At 42.9% G+C, this 21,509-nt stretch overlaps 1 protein-coding gene across 27 annotated transcripts in view; it reads left to right on the top strand.

The window, feature by feature from the left end:
* Positions 1 to 21,509, top strand: part of SVIL (supervillin) — a 267,203-nt gene that overhangs the window by 243,040 nt on the left and 2,654 nt on the right. For all 27 annotated transcript variants that reach the window (XM_069086415.1, XM_069086412.1, XM_069086418.1 and 24 more), the window contains 7 exons: positions 6,918 to 7,069; positions 8,798 to 8,903; positions 9,722 to 9,929; positions 12,332 to 12,465; positions 13,757 to 13,912; positions 15,188 to 15,331; positions 16,599 to 16,720. In XM_069086415.1, the coding sequence (XP_068942516.1) occupies positions 6,918 to 7,069; positions 8,798 to 8,903; positions 9,722 to 9,929; positions 12,332 to 12,465; positions 13,757 to 13,912; positions 15,188 to 15,331; positions 16,599 to 16,720 (1,022 nt within the window). The remainder of the gene's footprint in view (positions 1 to 6,917; positions 7,070 to 8,797; positions 8,904 to 9,721; positions 9,930 to 12,331; positions 12,466 to 13,756; positions 13,913 to 15,187; positions 15,332 to 16,598; positions 16,721 to 21,509) is intronic.

The raw sequence follows: 21,509 nt of genomic DNA on the forward strand, positions 1-21,509 counted from the left end.
AACCTGAGAATGTTTCCTGGCAAAGAGGAAGAAGCCCACAGAGAGAGAGGCTGAGGTTACATAGAAATGGAGATGGCTACAGTGGCAGGGGCTGGATTGGATCTTAAAGCACAGAGAGAAGTGAGGTAGCCTGAGCAAGCGATGGTTTTATCTGAGAGGCTGAAGGAGAAGGGAAGGAGGAGAGAATGGATGCTGCCACTGCTAAGAAGCCCAGAGCCAGAGAGTTGAGGTTGAGGAAGATGGTGTCAGGTGGCCTGAAGATGATTGCGGGGCATCTGAGAAGGTCCAGCTGGAGTTTGAAATGTGTTTATTAATTCCTCCCAGACCTGTCATTTCATTGTTGTAGGGAGGTTCCCAGGGAGGAAGAAAGTGTCTTCCACCCATTCAGATCCTCAGAGATTTGAGGGGACTGAGAAGGTAATTGCCTAGGGCGCATAGACAGTATATGTCAGAGGTGGCTGTGAACCCAGGTCATCCCGACTCTGAAGTCAGCTCTCTCTCCTCTATGCTGTGACATCAATTCATGGTGGTTAAGATTTGCTTGGTTTCATGCCTTTCTCTAACAACAAGGATGGTGGCAAGGATTGGGGTGGTGAGGAAGACTTGTCCAGGGGTCAGAAGAAGAGACTTGGTATAGGGACCTGGAACAAAATGGAGAGAGGAGGTTCTAAATGGATTGGCCAGACTTTGGAGGAAGAAAAGTGATTGAGTGGAGTGAGGTGAACGTTCTGGATACAGCAATAGGGAACGAGGCCTCCCCTGAACTTTCTCTTTGGGGGTGCTTTTATTTGGAGTTCAGTATCTCTTAATCTGTGTACAATGAGTGGGCTTTCTTAGTTGTCATGGTCTCCAAGAATGCATCCCTCAGTAATTTCTTGAGAAGCTTCAGTAAAAAGCTATAGATACAAAATCCAAGCTTAGAACTTTATGAACTGAAGATTACATCTCTTTATGGCACCTCAGATATTGCCATTTTGGTCTCTTTAGTTGACATATCTAAATGAAAATCTAAAATGAAATATCTAAAAATTCCCCAAGCATTCACCAAAACAGAAATCTGAGAGTGAGGAAGAGGAAAGGGAAGAAATGTGGATATAATACCCCTCTGCCATTGATTTCAAAGCACATAATTTCACTTGCCAATTTACTCAGAGAGATCAGGCTTGAATTCTATTTACTCTCAGATCCAGCAGGTTAGAAATGTGATTTCTAGTAACATTCCTTACAACCTGTGTATAGAAATCTGTTCATTTGCAGACAAACATGCCCTTCTTCCCTAGGCCAGATGGGCCTTGGGAGACCCATTGAAAAACCCATCAGCTCTGACTGGTGCTAAGCAGAATAAACAAACCCTTATCCAAATAGAGATTCATCTTACATTATGTTCTGTGCTGATAGGAAGAAGTGAAAGAAAAAAAGGGGAAATTTGAAGGTAACAGTTGACTCTTGAAGAGGTATGTTGCCGGGAGAAACGAAAGAACACCACTCAAATGCATAAACCTCAAATGTAAACTATATGTAACAGGAGTGTAAATATGTCACTTGACAAAGGAATAAATGGGCAATACAACTAGATGTCTAGTGATTCACTTACCCAGTATGGATTTGGACAGGAGGAACAAGATCTAAGCATAACCATCCACCATCAGAGCCATTCAGTGGGGGGCCAATAGCAAACCACACCAACTGCCCCACCTGCTCCTCCCCAGACCTTTGTTTTAATATCACCTCGCAATGGACCAAAAATGTCCATCGATTTAAGGGCCAGGTCTGGAAACACTTTTGCAAAGCAGTAAACGACTTTGAAAATGTCCAGGTGCTAGAGAATTCAATTGGAACAGGAAGCATCCGGATTTCCAAAAGTGCCTTTGGGGGACAGCAAAACACAACCGTATGGCATTTGCAGGCTATTTCACCATCAGGGGAACCCTGGTTCACTGGAATGACTCGGTTGATAGGTCCAAAAGATGACAGACCCCCACAGGGAGGCAGCTGGAGGTGGTTCTAGAAATAAAGCTCTCCATTATTGCACCTTCTGGGAGGGCAGAATTCTGCTGGGGTCAGCAGAAAGCAGCAGCTGTGGAGGCAGTTCCCCACCCCGCCCCACCCATGTTTGCTGATACTGGCCAGGCTACAGGAGAGACAAACCATTATGACCTGAGGGGGTGGGAGAGGATGTAATTGGATAGGCCACTCACTGCCACAGGTGCTGGATTTGAAGTTCAATATTCTCTTCAAGGGGATCTGGGGGAATGTTATTCTTTTACGAAATGAAATTTATGACAAAAAATACAGCTGACATTAGGTTCCTCCAAGGGATGATATGACCCTTGCTCCAGCAAGATAGAACGTGGTCAAATGTAGCAGTAGAAGATGATCAAAGAATTTTGGAGGTGGGGAGGAGGGAACCTAACCCCCCCTTTTTTTTTTTAGTGTACTCCTTTTGCAGTTGGTGAAGCTTAGGGAGCCATTCTCAGGATGTTTTTAAATGCATAAAATAACATACAAAGAATTACAGATGAAACAAATTATATTGAAAAATACAGTTGTCAAAATATTGTTTAAAACAAATTCAGCAACCGCAGGTTAAAAACCCATGCTCTCTGACATCCCTGCTAAGTGGCCATCTGCCTCCCCTTGAACACCTCGAATGAAGCAGAACCCACCACTTCCCTCACAAGTCCGTCCTGCTTTGAAGCCTCTCATCTGCCTCTCTGCATCTACTATACAGAGTTCTTCATTCTGACCCCTGGGGCTAAGCAGGACAAATCCTGCAACAGTCCTTCAAATATCTGAAGATGCAAGCATGCACCCTCTCTTCTTTCCCAAGCCTTCTCCAGACTAAACATTTTTGTTTGGGGCACTTCTCATTTTTTAGAAGGTTTTTTTTGGGGGGGAAAGGGGTGTTGTGCCTTTTAAGTTTCTTTTAACTTATAGAGTGTTCTGCATTTCCTTCAACATCCTAGTGACCCGTTTGTGGATAGAATTCCAGTTTGTCAGGGCCTTCCTAAAACATACCATCCAGAGCTGAACATAGTACAGAAGAGCCCAGATGTGATCGGACCAGAGTAGGACCTATTGTTATGAGATCTGGGCTATCTCTGATTGACCCGGGGAGGGAATTTATGATCTTTTCATGGTGCTTCCATTTTCCCACCATTATTATCAAACACACTTCCCACAGGACATCTTGAAAATGTATGTATATGATAACTTGAAAGAATTTTGTCGTTGCGTGAAATCTAATAAGGATTGACCATGCTCTTAGCATGCAAGTTCCCATGTGACCGTTGCCATAGGGATTGACCTAGAGTTCTTGATAGCCTTGGTATAATCGGAGAATCACATAGAGTAGGAAGGGACCTCAAAAACCATCTCATCTGGTTCATACTTAAGGATGCTCTCCATGGTATTCCTGAATATCCATAGAATCACAGAATCTGAGTGCTGAAAGGAACTCCAAGACCACTTGATACTTCATGGAAGAAGTTCTTCACATACCCCTGATGGCCTTTGGGCAGGGGGAGCCTGCTTTATCCTGAGGGGGCCCCTTTCCCTCTCAGATGGCTCCCATTACCAGCTGCTATTTTTCACTTCAATCTTAAAAATTCTAAAGAGTTGGTCAACTGTATAGATGAAAGAGAAATAAGTCACTAGATGCCATAGGAAAATTGCTGGACTTGGAGTTAGGAGACCTGGGTTTGAATTTTGACCCTGACACGCTTTCCTGCACTGTGAATGTGATCATGGACAAGAAGATACTTTGCCTTTCTGAGCCTCAGTTTTCTCATCTGTAAAATGGGGGTGATATTACATAGCCTGCCTGTCTCACAGGATTGATTGTAGGAAATGTTTCTTTGTGAATCCTAAAGTGCTAAAGAAATGGAAGAGATTGTTATTGTTAAGATTTTCTAATTTTAAAAAACCCTTTTAAGTTTTAAAAGCTGTGGAGCTGTGATTTCATCCATGAGGGTGCTCCTTCTAGGGATGCTGTGCATTGAAATCACTCTCATCCATACTCCTTCCCAAGGGTTCCTGTCCTAGAAATCTGCTGTAAAGGATCTGCCTTTAGTTAGACCTTTGAAGAATTTGATAAAATGAGAAATAAATACAACCATGAGTTAAATTCACACCACGCTTTCAGTTTGACTGTGCTGAGGTAGAATCGATTTAGGAAAAGTACTGAAAATTCTGAATCATAGAATTAGTTTCTTTTAATGTCGTTTTATTTCAGTAACTCAAACTAGACCAATAAGGCATCATTTAGTAGTAAACCTGAAAACATTTCTAAAATCATTTTGATTGATTAATGATAACAATAATAATAATAGACATTCACACATAGGGCTTCGAGGTTTGTAAAGAGGCTATGCCTCCATCACCTGTCTCCTTTGAAGCTCTGTGAGGTGTAAATGCTTCAAGTATCAGCATATCTATTTTATAGACGAGCCTGTGAAGGTGACTTGCCTATGGTGACCTGGCTAATCCGCATTAGAGGCAGGCTTTGGATCTGATACTCCTGAGACCAAGTCCAATGACCGCCACATGCCTAGGTTTCCTCCAACTAGTAGCTGGCATTCATGGAGTGCTTTAGCATTTTGAAACATAACTATATATGACCTCATTCAATCCCCACAGCAACCCTAGGAGGTAAAGCACTATAAGTATTATCCCTATTCTTCAGATGAGGAAAAACTGAGGTGTACAGAGTTTATGTACCATGGTCATAGAGCCTGTGAGTGTGGGAGGTGGAATTCAAACCTCTGTCTCTCCTGATTCCAAGTCCAGTACTCTGCCTACTTAGCAAATCAACTATTTCTATGCATAAGGCCCTTGTATTACATATAGTGGGAAAATCCTAGAATGTGAAGGCTGAGGACCGAGGCTGCAGTCCCAACTATATTCTGTATTTGCCCTGTGATCTGGGCCAAGTCACTTAGCTCCATTTTAGAGTTTTTATCTGAATCTTCATCTATAAAATTCAGATAATAAAGTCTGCCCCACCTACCTTACTGAGAAATTGGGAGGAGAGGCCTTTGTAAAATCTGAAATTCTATAGAAATGTGAGCCACTATCGACACGAGAGATGTTTATGATGATGAAAATGCTTATGATGCAGCTGCTTCTCGAATTTTTGAAGTTGATTGAAAAGTCATGATTTTTTGAACACCCTCCCCTTGGTGTTGTTGACACATTCTCAATTTTCCTACTTTATGAAGAAACAGTTTGCTAAGTAAATTTTAACACAGCCCCCTCCAAGCATTCAGAAATGACAAACAAGTGAAGTATGGGTTGTTAAGAGTTTGCCACATGTCTAGTCAGGGCCTTGCTGGGTTCTTTCTTTCATTTGGTCTATAAAAATTGACATGCTCCCCTTTGACTATTCTTGATACTTGGCACTGACTAATCTTTCATTGTGGCTCTTAAGTGCTCTGAGGAAGCCTCATTCTGTGACACCATTTTGTAGATGACCCTCATGACACCTGCTTTCTAGGAGCTTGCAGTGAAGTGGGACTTATCTTCCCTTTCTCCCTCAAAACTCAATAGAGATACCTCATTTAACTATTACTTTAAGCATTTGATTAGAGGGAAGAAATCCAGACAATACCAAAAAAAAGAGCGTGCAAAATTATTACTATTGGTTTTATGATGGAAACACGGATGCAAACATCTTTTTGCTCCACCATTTACCAGTCAATCACTCCATTGGCAAACGCCAGTTGTGTACCTTGTATGCACCAAGACGTTGGCTAGACTTTATAAATACAGATCCGAAAGTGATGGTCCCTGCCCTGGAGAAGCTTACATTCTACTGAGGAGATTGTGTCCAGCAATAAGTAAAAACAGAATAGGTACAAAATAAATACAGTGTTAGGGTGAGGGGACAGTCATTGAGGAAATCTGGCAAGGCCATTTGTAGGAAGTGCAGAAGGAGAGAACCGCAGTATCCAAGATGCAGGGACGAGAAGGGAGAGCATTCCAGGGGTGTGTGTCTGTCTGTGTGTCTGTGGGGTTGTGGGAGTCAGCCTGAACTATCTTTTCTTCCTCCTCCTTCACCAACCCCCCCCCCCCCCACACACACACACACACCCCTACTGTCAAGGATTGGAACTTGGATAAGAAGCTGGGTCACCAAGGAGAAGGAATGCACAGTTAAACATCTCATTAAAAAGAGCTATCTGGAGGCCTGAAATGCTGATGTATATGATCTCAGCAGCCTTTTACTAAAATGACCCGTTGACTGGTAGTTTTAATGACTGCCATTTCAAATGAATGATTCAGTGCTGCTTGATGTATTTTTTTTTAAGTCACATTATTATAAAAGAAGGAATTCCAGACCTTTTAATGAAATCATTGCATCGGCAATGTAACTGTTCCCTTTTGGTCAGAACTTGGAAACTCTTTATGGATTTTGCTCTCATTAATATCATCTTTCCAGGATAAATGCTTTTCCTTTGGGCTTCTCCCCACCCTGGCCATTGCTTTTCCCCATGTAACTCAGATGCTAGTTAATTTGGTGCCACAGGGTTGGAATGTGGAAAAAGTCTGTGTGTTTGGACAGTTAGTGCTGGGGTCACATACACACACGTAGCTATGTGCCCATTCCCTCGAGTGATGTCAGATGTTTTTCTTTGGGTATTAGGAAAGCCATCAGATCATTTTTCTTGGGTTTAGAGGCTCTGGGTAACTTACAAAGAAGTGAGGAGCGTTTTTTCATCCTATGATTTATACTCTATCTTGAGCATAGAGACAGTTCCCTCTGGTTGCAAATAAATCCTCTTCAGCCCTCGGCCTGAAGGCTGTTTTCGCCCTGTTTGTCATCAGTCCGCGTCTCTGGATATGGAGGCCATTGATTTGCTCTTCTTTGCGCGGTTGTCAGTGAGTTCCTGAACATCTGCTGCTCTGTGTGTTTGCAGTTGGAAGTCGGCAGAAGGGTGAGCACCCGATCAGGACGGCCGGCAAGGAGAAGTGTGTCTACTTTTTCTGGCAGGGCAGACATTCTACCGTGAGTGAGAAAGGCACATCGGCGCTGATGACTGTGGAACTGGATGAAGAGAGAGGAGCCCAGGTGAGCCCCAGAGGGTGATTTCTGCTCTGGTGCTAACATGCGATGTGAAATGTTCTCCTCTTCCCTTCTGCCTCCTCCTTCTCCTCTTCCCTTCTGCCTCCTCCTTCTCCTCTTCCTCTTCTTATGAGACCCTAAAGCACCCTTCCCTGAGGCACCACCCACCTCAAGAGTCTGTCAAAAGTGCCAACTGCCCATAATCTACTGGGATATTACAGTGATTAGCTGGGTTAGCTATCACAGGATTAGCACAGTCCTGGCACATAATAAATGTTTGTTAACTTGATGGAGATCCAATGCCTACTTTAATCCCACACCAGCCTCTCCACATTCTCAGCTAATACATCAGGCTTCCTCTCTTTGCTATTGACATATCACTATGAGAAGTGAGTATAGTGGACAGAGACAGCGTTCACTGCTCTCTCAGACTCTAGCTATGTAACTTAACCTTTCTTAGACTCAGTTTTCTCATCCCTAAAATGGGGAGAAGTGTACTACCTCAGGAGGCTCAAACTGGATGCTTAAAGCAATGTGTAAAGCTAATATTGTTATCACTCCATCCATGTGTGATCCAAGATTATAACCTAGTTTTTCATATTTTCTATTATCAACATAACTGGAGAAGTAAATCAATCTCCAAAACAGAATCAAAGGACCAGAGCTGGAAGAGACCTCAGTCATCAGCTTTATTGCAAAGTCAAATCTAAACACTCTTTGGAATAGCCACAATCTTACTCTAATCCATTAGTGCTAGTTTAAAAAAAAAAAAAAAGAGAAGATCCTACATATTGGAAAACACGAAACAAATGCTTTTTCCATCAAGGATATGTAGCCAAGCAAAGGGCATTTCTGGGAAGAAGGAGGGGAGAGGACTTTCCCCCCAAGGTAGATTAGCAAACGCATCTAGTCTTCCAAAGACTTGAGATCTTTCCAAGAATATCCCTCCTAACATTCATTAGATTACAGTAGTCATGTGTGCAAGGCATAGTGCCCTGAAAGTTGAAAATGATGAGAATTTCCTACTGTGAAAATGTATGTGAAAAATAGTTTTTAGCAGGGGTTTGCATTTGGATGTATTCCCTGCACTGGAGGGCTTTGGTCATAGTTTTATGATCAGACTGCTGTGAGGATTAAATGAGATAATGTATGTAAAGCATTTTACAAATCTTCAATGTCAGCTTTGATGATGACAGTGATTGGTATGAGGGACAAATAGAACTGCACACTTAGGTCCTTGGCTTCATCATTTTAGCCTTTTTTTTTTTAACATTTTGAATGTGCAACTGTAGTTGGAGTGTTGGTTTTTGATAAATTACCCAAGTTGGGAATCAGACTTCAGATATATTAAATACTGCCGCAGAATAGCAGTAGATTATGCAAAATGGCGTGAGACATTGCTAACCCACCTCAGAGTGAGAAATGCTTCCTCCATCTTAGGGCTGTTAGGCCCCCGGGCTCAATAAACAATTTTCTCCTTTAGTGTGCAGAGCCTTGCCAAAAATTATGAATGAATTGACTCAAGCTGAACATTATATATGGTGCTGCTAATGCGTGATCGAAGGGACTGCATTAACGGGCAAGGAAAGGCGGCCCAGTGGATGTCACATGGTTGTAAGCAGGCCTCCAGAGTGATGAATACACAAACATTTTTTCCCCCAAATTGTTAAATTAGCAGTCGGTCATTCTAATTATTATTGAGTGCTTTTTAAAAGAATTTGCTTAAATTTTCAGGTTCAAGTGCTTCAGGGGAAGGAGCCGCCATGTTTTCTGCAATGCTTCCAAGGAGGAATGGTTGTACATGCAGGGAAACGAGAAGAAGAAGAAGAAAGTGCACAAAGTAAATCATTTTTGCTGTTTGAAATCAGTTTTCTTTTCTTCTTAGAAGCTATTTTTATGAGAAAGAGACCAAATCTTAAGCTATTAAAGCTTAAAACTGCCCTAAGAATTTGGGGACACCCTGTGTAGCTATGGCTTTGCCATGGAAAGCCTCATAATATTTGGCTTTAAAATCACTTTTTTATTTTTTGCTTTTTGGAGGGCAATTGGGGCTAAATGACTTACCCAAGGTCACACAGCTAGTTTTTTGTGTTAAGTGTCTGAGGTCGGATTTGAACTCAGGTCCTCCTGACTCCAGGGTTGGTGCTCTATTTACTGTGCCACCTAGCCGTCCCTAAAATCACTTTTATGGGGAGCTTGCCATTCTCCTAATGGTTTGCTTCAGGATTAGACTCAGAACATTGGAGGTGGGAAGGTGGAGTTTGGGGATGGGCTCTGTGACATAGAGAAAGTGACTTTTACCCCCACAGGAACTGTGGGGGTTCCATTTCATTCTTTCTTTTAGTCTAATTTCTAGACACTTTTTTTTAAAACTTCTGATATATTAGGCTATATCTTTAAATATAGAGTTTCTCTGTTTTATGTTTTTTTGTTTGTCTGGGGCCCTGGAAGGGGAGGGTCATTGGCCAAATGATCCAGTGAGACCCCAGAACCTCAGAGCCCCAGGTGAACTAAGGGGGCGGGGTGCCCTGGTCTCCATTCACATTTCCTGCCATCAGTTAGCTGTAATCCTTGACCCATGGCTATATCCTGGTAGGTATTGGCCTGGGACTCATTACTTTGCCAGGGCTAACACTGTACTGATGGTGCCCCCTACAGGTGACTGGAGATTGTACTGTGTCCGAGGAGAAGTTCCCATCGAAGGGAATTTGCTTGAAGTTGCCTGTCACTGTAGCAGCCTGAGATCCAGGACCTCCATGATTGTTCTCAGTGTCAATAAAGCTCTCATGTACCTTTGGCATGGGTGCAAAGCACAGGCCCACACGAAGGACGTTGGGAGAAATGCCGCAAATAAAATCAAAGAGCAGTAAGTAGTTGGTGATTTCCTATTTTAGAAGGAAGAGAGGGAAGAGGGGAGGAAGGAAGGAAAGGGAGGGAGGGAAGGAAGGAAGGAAGGAAGGAAGGAAGGAAGGAAGGAAGGAGGAAGAAAGGAAGGAAGGAACCAACCAACCAACCAACCAGAATATCCAAATGATAATCTTGGTGGAGTATCTAGGCTTAGCTGAATGAGCCTGAAGTTAGAGGGGGTCCCAAGAAAACAACCTGGGCAGCTTCTGGTGGGTGCCCTCATGCGGGTGCAGAATTTCAAGGTTAAAGGAACCTCAGGGGCTTTCTAGTCACACTTGAAAATCATCACCATTGAGGCCTACCCAACAAGTGGTCCCTTATCATCTGTTTGAAGATGTTTGATGATGGGAAGCCTATTACCTCCTAGCATAAACCATTGTACTTATGGATGCCTTAACTGTTAGGAAGTCTGACATCTCCCCTGACACCATGATGAAATTGTCCTGTCTACAACTTCTGGGTTCAGTCCTCTGAGGTCGGGCAGAATAAAACCTAATCCTTTTTTTTCCATACTAGTCCTTCTGATTCTTAGAAACAGCTATCATGGCATTGGGAGGCTTCTCTTCTCCAGGCTCAACATTCCCAGGTTCAGACCGAGGGAGCTAGTACCTACCTAATTGCAAGTTTTTTCTTATTTACAAGGAATATTGACAGCAGCAGGCTTTCAGAGACTTATGCAACTCAGTTAAACCCTGCATTCAGTTGTAGTCACTAAACATGGATTCTTAACGTGGGGTCTTTGAATTTTTTCATATTTTTGATAACTATATGTCAATATAATTGTTTTCCTTTGCGGTCTCATGTATTCTATTTTGTGCACTTAAACATATTATTCTAAGAATAATATTGGACAGTCAGGTGGTGCAATGGACCTGAGATCAAATATGGCCTCACTTATTAGCTTTGTGAGCCTAGGCAAACCCTTAACCTCTGTTTGCCTCAGGTTCCCCATCTGTAAAGTGGGGATAATAGCACCTATCTTCCAGGGTAATTGTGAGGATAAAATGAGATGATAATTATAAAGTACTGAACACAGTGCCTGGTATATAATAAGCTTTTGTAGCAGCAGTAGTAGTAGTAGTGGTAGTAGTAGTAGTGGTAGTAGTAGTAGTGGTAGTGGTAGTAGTGGTAGTGGTAGTGGTGGTAGTAGTAGTAGTAGTGGTGGTGGTGGTGGTGGTGGTGGTAGTAGTGGTAGTAGTAGTAGTGGTGGTGGTGGTAGTAGTAGTAGTGGTAGTAGTAGTAGCAGCAGTAGTAGTAGTAGTAGTAGTAGTGGTGGTGGTGGTGGTGGTAGTAGTAGTATTAGTAGTAGTAGTAGTAGCAGTATTAGTAGTAGTAGTAGTCATAGTTGTAGTAAAAGTAGGAGTAGTTGTTGTTAGAGTTGCAGTAGTAGTGCTTGTAGTTTCTGAAGTAGTCCATGAGCCTCACCAGACTCCCTTAGGGTTCCAGGACACAAAAAGAGGTTAAGAAATCCCACTGTAAACTTCTGAGGATTTGCCGTGTGACTTGGGTCTGGTCTTTTGAGTGAAGTTCATTTCCACTTAGATGTCCTCCTCTTTTTCAGTCTCAGGTAGTCCCTGACTTCCCAGACTGGAAATCATTTTTTTTAATGAGGTTACAGGATCCCTCTCTGAGATTTTTTTTCAGGCCCTTGAAATGTCTAGCTTCTCCCAGATAGCAAAGCAATGAAGGTATTTAACCCAGCAGAGAGTATGGGGCAACTACTTTGTTTGTCGGGCAGTAAGATGAACCCTTTCCGAGAAAAAAAATGCTTTCTCTGGCTAAGAGAGAAGAGGAAAAGCAATTAGAGTTGACTCCAAATAAGGATCGGCTAGGATGAGTCACGGTCACCTGCTGAGGGGCCCTGAGGATTTGACAGACCAAAGGATAGGGGGGAGGCTTCCAGATTACCCTGACCTGCCTGCTTCTTCCAGCAATACCTACGCAGCTTAGTTTTACATGGGAAAGATCTGGTGGGAAGGATTAAAGCTGATGTTCTTTCAAGGTGTCAAATGGAATGAAACATGTTTGTCCTAAACATTTAACACCTTACTGTATCTTAAAACCCTATCTCATGGTGAAAGTGATGGAAACTGTGTGGCACCTGGAGAATGATCATGAAAAGGGTTTGAATAAAACACTCCAAGGACTCCCACAGGTTTCTGCCATCATTACCAAGCTGAAGTCCAGGAGCCAGTGATAACCCAAAATAGATCAGTGATTCCTTTCATCAAGGAAAACTAGATCATGTGGCTGACCAGGGTGTGGTCAAACCAACCCTTAGGTTTGGGCTTTGGGATTATTCGGGCTGTTGATATGAGCATCAAGGCATGTACAACATTGTGTTGGGTCTTCTCCTCACAGATGTCCCCTGGAAGCGGGATTGCACAGTAGCAGCAACGTGACGATACACGAGTGTGACGAAGGCTCAGAGCCTTTGGGATTCTGGGATGCATTAGGAAGGAAAGATCGAAAGGCATACGACTGTATGCTCCAAGGTAGCACATCCTTGGTGACCTCATCTGTAAACTGGGGAGAGCTACCCTTCCCTGCCTCCCTCTCAGGCTTGTTGTGAGAGAAGTGCTTTGTCTAAAGCAACAAATTACTACCACCAGTAGCAGCAGCATTCCCATACCCGCCATGTGCCCAGTGCTGTGCTGAATGCTAAGGGCTGCTTGTTAGCAATTACACTGATTGTGAGAAAAGAACAGAAGGCTTGGGTAGCACTCCGTGGTAAGGCAGAGTGAAGCAGCTGGCCCAAAGAAACTCCTGCTCCTGGGACTTTCTCTCAGCCCTGCCCCATTTACTCCCTACCCACTCCCCCATCTCTCAGCTGCTCCCTTTTTCATTATTGCTGCCAGACTCAAGCAGACAGGATGCCCTCAAGTGCTTGAATAGACTGAGTGTGCCCTTAACAATTTTCTGTGCCCTGAGCTTATGAGGACCACTGGCTCCTGGTGCCCTACCAAGGCAAGCTTGGCCAAAGAACTGGTTTGGTGAGCTTTTCCCACCTGCTCAGATTTCATTTCATAAGTTTTTAAGAACATTATCCATGTCATAAAAGAGTCAACCCAAGAATTTAGAGTGTCAGACATGGATTCAGGAGGAGCTGAGTTCAAATTCAGCCTGGAACAAGTCATTTAATCTCCATGAGCCCTAGTTTGCTAACTTCTCAAGAAGGGCACAATAATACCTGTAGTAACTACTTTGCAGGGTTGTTGAAACTCAAAAGAGATATAAATCACATTTGGAAACATTTTATTTTTTTAAATTTATTTTAAAGACCGGGTCCCCTCCTCTTAACCCAGCTAGAATGTAGGGGCTTCTCACAGACTTTGAATTCTGCCACTGATTGGCATGACGGCTTTGATCCTCCAGCCTGGGCCAGTTACTGCCTCCTCAGGCCATCTCTAGTGTCCCCCTGACCACACTCCCAGGGGCTCACCATACTGATACCCATCTTAGTGCAGACACCCAATCTCTATTGCTGTCTGAAGCTCAGAACTCCCAGACTCATTTATTAGCATGCACCACCATGCGTAGAACTTTGGAAACTTCCAAAGGAACATATTCATATATATGCCAATTACACGAGTATAAGTCTGAAGGTCAGACCCACCATTATCCTCCATTACAAGATTCCAAAAGTCATGTCACTCTTCTTTCTAAAGCCCCCAATTATACCATCAGTGGAAATGCGGCTGTTCTTTTCTTTAGCCACAGTTAATTAGAGATGGTCAATGTCTATCTCTTGTCTTTAGTTCTTTTGTTGTTCATTTCCTTTCAAAGATCCTGGGAAGTTTAACTTCACGCCCCGCCTGTTCATCCTGAGTAGTTCATCTGGAGATTTCTCAGCCACCGAATTTATGTATCCCGCTCGGGACCCTTCTGTGGTCAATTCCATGCCCTTCTTGCAAGAAGACCTGTACAGTGCCCCACAGCCAGGTAGGACAATCTGAGAGCTATGACTTTTTCTGAACAGCAATAGGGAAGACAAAATCATGGCTAGCAGCCTGGGCACTGAGCCATCGGGTGGGAATTCCTGGGATCTGGTTGGAACCAGAATCATCTTTTTCTCCTGGAAGTGGCAGAATGAGACTTCTTTTACCCTGATCCCCTCCTCATGCCTGCCTCTCCACTCCCATTCCCCAAATTCACATCCATAAGTAGACACAAACCCCTCTCCTCAGAAGCATTAACAAATTGAACCTCTATAAAATGGTGAGTGGGAGGTGCCCTCACAATCTTGATTTGGTCGGGGGTCCAGAAAAGTAAAAGACTGGACGCCCTACCCAATCCATTCTCCTCTTCTGCAGGGTGAACTTTGGACCTAGGAGAGAGGACTAAAACTAAAACAAAAGAAAAAACCAAATCTAAGTTCTAAGGGAGTCGGTCACGGGGTATGTCAGACATGAAGTCAGAGGATCTGGGTTCAAATTGTATCTTTGCCCCATCCTCCCTGTGTGATTTTGGGCAAGTCATTTCACCAGTCTGGGCTAATAAGAGGGGAGGCCTAGATGACCCCTGAGATCCATTCTAACCCTACACCTACAAACCTAGCATCCTGAGTGTGCTGTATACAGATCCCCAGAAAGCAGAACTAACAAGAATTAGTCTCTTCTTGGTATGAAAAATAAAAAGGCAAAGTTATTAGTCTGGTGGCATGTTAACGGAAGGGATAGAGGAGAACAAAGGAGAAGAGGAAAAAGAGAGAAGGACCTGGCAAGGCAGGTAGGGCATGGAAAGGATAAAGACTGTGTTTGTAAAATACATCTTTGGCTCTCTCATGGTCTTAATCTTTTTTAAAAAGAAAAAACACTGCTAAGCATAACCCAGAATATAAATCTGTCATCTATTAGAAGTGGAGTCAGCATCTCCTTCAACCTGAATGCCGTCAGCAAAGATTGGCAATGCTCATGGTTCCCATTGGCAGGTCTAAAGCATAGTTAGAATAGAGAGAAAAGAAAGGGAGTAGGAGACCAGGGGAAGAAAGAAGAAAAGAGGAGAGGCAATATGGTGGGCAATGAGAGACTGCCACCAATAATTGTAGGTGACCTGCCCTCTGCATAGGCTGAACCCTATCACAAGGAGGCTTCTCTCTGTAGATGACCACCAGAGGCATCCTCTTTGCCTTCTCAACCATCACATATTTTGAGAGGAAGGCAAACCCATTCTATCCTGGAAAATGTAGTAGGTGACTTTTTACCTTCTTCTCCCCAGCACTTTTCCTTGTTGACAACCACCATGAAGTGTATCTCTGGCAAGGGTGGTGGCCAATTGAGAACAAGATAACAGGCTCTGCCAGGATTCGCTGGGCCAACGACCGAAAGTGTGCCATGGAGACGGTGCTTCGGTACTGCAAAGGTAGGTCCGTCTCTGAACCGATGTTGTGTAGAAACCCCCTCAGTTGCGAAATGGGATGGGGGGAGGTAATCAGGATCCAATCAGGCTCATCAAGCCAGTCTTTGTCACCTGAGCCCTTGCAACCAGTGGCTAACACTCCAAGACCAGGCCATCACATCAACCTCTTCTCTTTGTCTTACTCTGTGCCTTTGTGTGTAAATCTGTCAGAACATTGATAAGCTCTGGCAGTTTATGAAAAAGTGGTTTTTCTTTTACATTTTTTTAAACATTTCTTTTGAGGGTAAAGATTGCCAGCATGATTTCGAATCTCAGTTTTCTTCTTGTGTGGAATGAGGGCATCCAGCATGCAATACTAGAGATCCAAATCCATATTGTAAAGTGTCCTGAAGTGGCTAAGACCTTCTTCCACTCAGGATGAAATCATCCTATGTGACAGTTAAGCAGATAATAACAACAACAGCAGCAATAATAATAGCATCTAAATAGAGCATCAACGTTTGCCAAGCACTTTCCAAATATCTCATTCTCTCCTCACCACAACTCTGGGAGGAAGGTGCGTGATATTAGTGTCCTAGTTTGGAGATATGCAAACTGAGGCAGATAAGTTGTTACTTGCCATGGGTCACACAGGTAGTGTCTGGAGTCAGATTTGAACTCAAGTTTTCTTGATCCAAGATCCAGTGCTCTATACACCGAACCACCTAAGACATGGTGTGTCTCACATGTCATTGTCTTTCATGCAGAGTTGGAAAAGAAGTGGTCACCGTAGATAGGATCAAAGACCCTTTTTAAAGTAAACCTTTTCAGCATTGTTCATTGTGATGGGTTCTCTTCCCAAGGAGTTCCATATGAACAGACTCATCTGATTATCACTCAGATACCAGAGAACTGTGCAGAATTTCATTCACTTGGGCTTTCATTAGACAGCTTTAACCTCAGGGCCAAGGTCAGGATAATAAGACACCCTCCACAAATTTATGAAGGCATAGGAGAATGTAACAGATGCCTTTCCCCTTTCATGGCTCCATCAGGCACACATTGGACATTGTGGGGCAAAAACGGGGGAGACATAGACAGACCGTATTTTGATAATTAGTAGTAAGGTACACAGCAACGACCATTTGGTGGGAATCCTGATCTGATGTTAATTTTCCCCTTAAATATTTGATTAGTGACCAAGAATGATTAAAAGCAAAATACTAAATAAGCATGTTTTTTTTTTACCCTGTTAAATGTCTACTAACATTTGTGTTTTTGGTCACGACAGGAAAAAACGTCAAGCAACCCCCCAAGTCCTACCTTCTTCATGCTGGTTTAGAACCTCTGACCTTCACCAATATGTTTCCTAGTTGGGAACATAGAGAAGACATTGCTGAAATCACAGAAATGGTACGTCTACTTTCCATCAAGGAACATTGGATATATTGTTGGGGGGGGGGGGGGGGGGGGGGGGGGGAAGGGGTTGGGAATAGGGAAGTGTAAAGAACAAGGGGGGTGGATTTTTAGTCCAAAGAGAGGAGGCCCACCCCCATTTTAGTGGTGACAGTTGTGGTTTCCAGGGGCAGTCCTTTACCTTAAACAAAATTTCTTCAGAAATCTTGCAGTAAAAAAAAAAATCTAAAAATCCCTAGTGATGGTAACGATTAACTGATTTTTTTAAAAATATTGACATCTTTTTTTTTAGCACCTTCATTTCCAAACATATCTCAGCTCCCCACCACCCAGAGTTCCTGATTATTTTAAAAATCTATATAGATTCTATTGAATATTAGAGTTCCTTTCACCTGCTTATCAAAATTTAAAAAACAAACAAACCTAGTTCTGCAAGAATGATCCTCCTTTCACATTTTCCAAACCTTGATGTTTCATTCCCAAATCGTGACACTGAATGTTAAAATGAGGCTCTCTAGGAAGCATGGTGACTTTTTTTCAACAACCAGACTTTTCCACAGGAAGGAAGGAAGGAATGGAAGGATGGATGAAACAAAAAGCATTTATTATACTCCTGCTGTATGCCAAACACTGTGGCAAGCAGGGAGGATAAAAATGCAAAAGCAAAGATTGTCTCTGCCCTCAAGGGCAACGTTCTGATTGTGGGAGATAATATACTTTGAAGGAGGTTGGTAGTATAGATGTGTCAGTTAGATTTACTCTAAATCAAACATAGAATTTATGAGTGGAGAATCCAGTCCTGTTCCCTCAAGAGTCCCTTCTAGGAGAATACTGATCCCAGCTGAAAATACTAATTACTCTTTTGAGTCTTCTCCCTAACTTTCTTCAAAATGGCCATGGATATAGATACCATATTTTCCAAACAAAACGTCAGGACATTTAGTCTGACAAGGCATCTTTATGTGACTTATGAATGGAACAAAATATCTGAAATTCAGATTTCCCTGGAAAATCTGTGACATTGGTGTCTGTACCTGTAGTCTTCCTCCTGGGAAGAATTAGATTGAAAGGAATGTCAAATGAGCCAATAGAGAAAGTGTTTTTGTTTGATTTTTATTTACTCTTGACTTTTTTTTTGCTTTTTTTTTGGAGAGGGGAGGGCAGGGCAATTGGGCTTAAGTGACTTGCCCAAGGTCACACAGCTAGTTTTGTGTTAAGTGTCTAAGTCCTGATTTGAACTCAGATCCTCCTGACTCCACGGCCGGTGCTCTATTCACTGTGCCACCTAGCCGCCTCTCTTGACTTTATTTAAAAAAAATTTTTTTTACTCTTGACTTTAACATTTAAAATAGTTTTTTCAATTTATAAGCATTTGTTTTTTCTCCCCACATGCCCCCCCAATTAAAAAAAAAAAACATCTTTGTAAACAATTATACATAGTTGGGCAAAACAAATTCCCACTTTTACACTTTTTCCAAAAAAGTGTATCTCATTCTGTACCCTGTGCCCTTTACCTCCCCATCAGGTGAGTAGTAGGTATTATTAGTCCCCTGGAATCGTGGTTGTTCTTTGCACTGATAGAATTCTGAAGTCTTTCAAAGACGTTTGTCCTGACAGTGCTGTTTTTCTTTTGGTTCTGCTCACGTCATTCCACACCATTTCATACAAATGTTCCTAAGTCTCTTAACAGACTGCTTCATTCTTGCTTACAGCACAGCAGTATTCTATCATGCAACATGTCCAACATCACACAAAGTCAGAAACAGACATTGTATACATTTCCCTGACTCTCAGGCTGACCCTCCATCCAGCATGTATTCTATTAGATTCATATACCATATTGGATTCAACCATTCCTCAACTGATGGACACTTCCTAGTTTCTACTTCTTTGCTATCTGCAAAAAAAGTAAACAAAGTGTAGATGGTTGGTGGCCAAAGCAGAGTCAAAAAACTCATGGGAGATAGAGGTACTGAATAAGGGAACTGCCCTTAGGAAGGATGACTGTCAAGCACCATGGGGAGGAGGGGACATGAAGATAACCAGAGAGTCAAAGGCAGAGGAAAGAGCTCCAAAAAGTCTCCCCAAAGCAGTTTTGTATTTCCAAGTGACAGTCTTCGATTTTCCCTTCAAATTCAGTTGCCAAGTGTAAAACTGCATTTGCATTGTGGTTTTAAATTATGTTGGTGTGTGCTGACCTCGTAGACCAGATAATGATGACAAATGCTCCTTGGGTCCCAATCTCTTACCACTTGCTCCAGCCTCACTGGTGGTAAAAGTTTCAGGCCTGCATGGAAGGTCAGGTAACATCGAGGCAGCCCCAGTCTTGCCTGCCACTACCTATGGTGTCCCAGATGGCTGGGCTCAGTTTGACCATCTTTGTTCCACAATACCTTATCCCAATTTGGATAAAATGGGCACTAGGGCCTGAGGGAGGTGGCCAGGCTGAAGACTTAGAGCTAAAACAGAACTTGAGATCTTCACTCTCTACCCCTCCTGGTTTACAGATGAGAAAACTGGGGGCCAATGAGGTCCAGACTAGCTGTGTGACCCATGGTCAAAACACTTAGCCTGTCTGACCTTCAGTTTCCTCTTCAGTAAGATGGAGACAGTACTGTGCTTATAATATCTGCTTCCGCAGCTTAGCTTTGAGGATTCTATGATATAATGTTTGTTAAGTGTTTGGCAAACTTTTTAAAAAATTATTCTGTACATACTTCCATTTATTAGTGTGTCCTTTGTAGTTAACTCGGGCATTTATTTATTTGTTTCCTGACTTAATAGTATTTTATTTTTTCCAGTTACATGTAAAGACAGTTTTCAACATTCATTGTTGTAAGATTTTTTTCTAAATTTTTCTCCCTCCTTCTTCCCTCCCCGCTCTCCAAGACAGCATGCAATCTGATATAGGTTATATATGCACAACCGTGTTAAACATATTTCCACATTAGTCGTGTTATGAAAGAAGAATCAAAACAAAAGGAAAAAATCACAAGAAAGAAAAAACAAAAAAAAGCAAAAATAGTTTGCTTTGATCTGCATTCAGACTCCATGGTTTTTTCTCTGGGTCTGGATAGCATTTTCCATCATGAGTCTTTTGGAGTTGTCTTAGATTGTTGTATTGCTGGGAAGAGTTTATCACCACTGGCTGATGATCATACAATGTTGCTGCTACTGTGTACAATGTTCTCCTGGTTCTGCTCACTTCACTCAGCATCAGTTCATGTAAATCTCTCCAGGTTTTTCTGAAGTCTGCCTGCTCCTCGTTTCTCATAGCCCAGTAGTATTCCATTACATCCATATACCGCAGTGCCTTCAGTCACTCCCCCACAGACGGGCGTCCCCTTCTTTTCCAGTTCTTTGCCACTACATAAAGGGCTGCTTTAAATGCTTTTGTACATATTGGTCCTTTTCCCTTTTTATGATTTCTTTGAGACATGGGCCTGGAAGTGTTATTGTTGAGTCAAAGGGTGCACGGTTTTATAGCCCCTTGGGCGTAGTTCAAATTGTTGTAGTACCTTTCTATAGTCAGGGCTATTTTCTGGGTTTTGCTCATTTCTTAACCTACTTCATGACTTTTAGAGTTGAGCTCTGCTCCTGCGGCACACTGTCCCAAGCTTATTGCACTGGTGACCCAGGGGTCTGGTCACTGCCTTTCTGTGCTGGGGGTTCGGGTGTTGATGGCTTGCCCACTGCTCTGAGGTGGCCTGGCCTACTCATGCTGTTGTGCCAGGATTCCCAGGCTGGCAGTTTGTCTTTTGCCCTGGGGCGGGAGGCCTCACAGGTGGCCTGCTGAGCCAGGACCAAAGAGCCTCAGGTGCTGAGAGCCTCCCACTGGCTTACCCAGACACCACCTACTCTGGGCTGTACACCCCTTTTACCCAGCTAGGACAGACTTTTCTTCAAGTCCTTATGAGTTATCTTAAGCTAGGAAATTGTTTCACTCTGTCTTTTTCTGGGTTCTGTTGCTCCAGAATCCATTTAGAGGTTTAATTTAATGTTTCCAAAGGAAACCGGGGAGAGCTCAGGCAATTTCCTGGCTTCTCCCTGTCATCTTGGCTCCACCCTTGGCAGACTTGTAGAGGCATCAAACAAATGTCATTTATTGTCATTTGCCTTGCTATACACAGGTCTCATGGTTAATAAGTGCCAGAAATGGGATTCAAATCCAGGACCTCTTCCTCCAAGTTCCACACTGCTCTCCCCCAGCTCTCCCATACTGCTAGCTGCTGCTGCCACTCAGAAGGTGCATAGGCCCTTGCCAGAGGCAGCTGTGGTTGCAGAAGCTCTTGGCCAGTTGAAGATGGACATAGGCAGCAAATCTACATACCCATCTGCCATTACAAGTTCTTTCTCAGTAGAAATCATTAGTCTGCTTTTTGAAACTGCAGGAGTTGGTAGAAAACATCCTGGATAGAGGGTCAGCCTGAGAGTCAGGGGGACTTATGTTCAGTTTCTGTTTCTGACTTTGTATGGTGCTGGACACATCATTTAACCTTTCAGTACCCCAGGCAAACGATAGGTGGCCTTTAGCACAATGGTGGAAGGACTTCTCTATACCAGTGAAATTACAGTCAGTTCTTTCTCCCTCCCCTCCACCCCTAAAAATGTTCTATAATATGAAGGCTATTCCCACCCAAGCAGGGCATCCACACAGTGTAGTCCAGTGGCATTTTTCTCTCACTCCAATATTCTCTCTGTTTCTCTGTCTTTGTCTCTCTCTCCCTCTCCTCCTCTCTCTCTCCCCATATATATATATATATATATATATATATATATATATATA

Source organism: Petaurus breviceps, unplaced genomic scaffold (assembly GCF_028583685.1).
Source record: "Petaurus breviceps papuanus isolate PSGF00001 unplaced genomic scaffold, PetGlider_PUasm1.0 178, whole genome shotgun sequence".
In the NCBI taxonomy this organism is placed as follows: domain Eukaryota; kingdom Metazoa; phylum Chordata; class Mammalia; order Diprotodontia; family Petauridae; genus Petaurus; species Petaurus breviceps.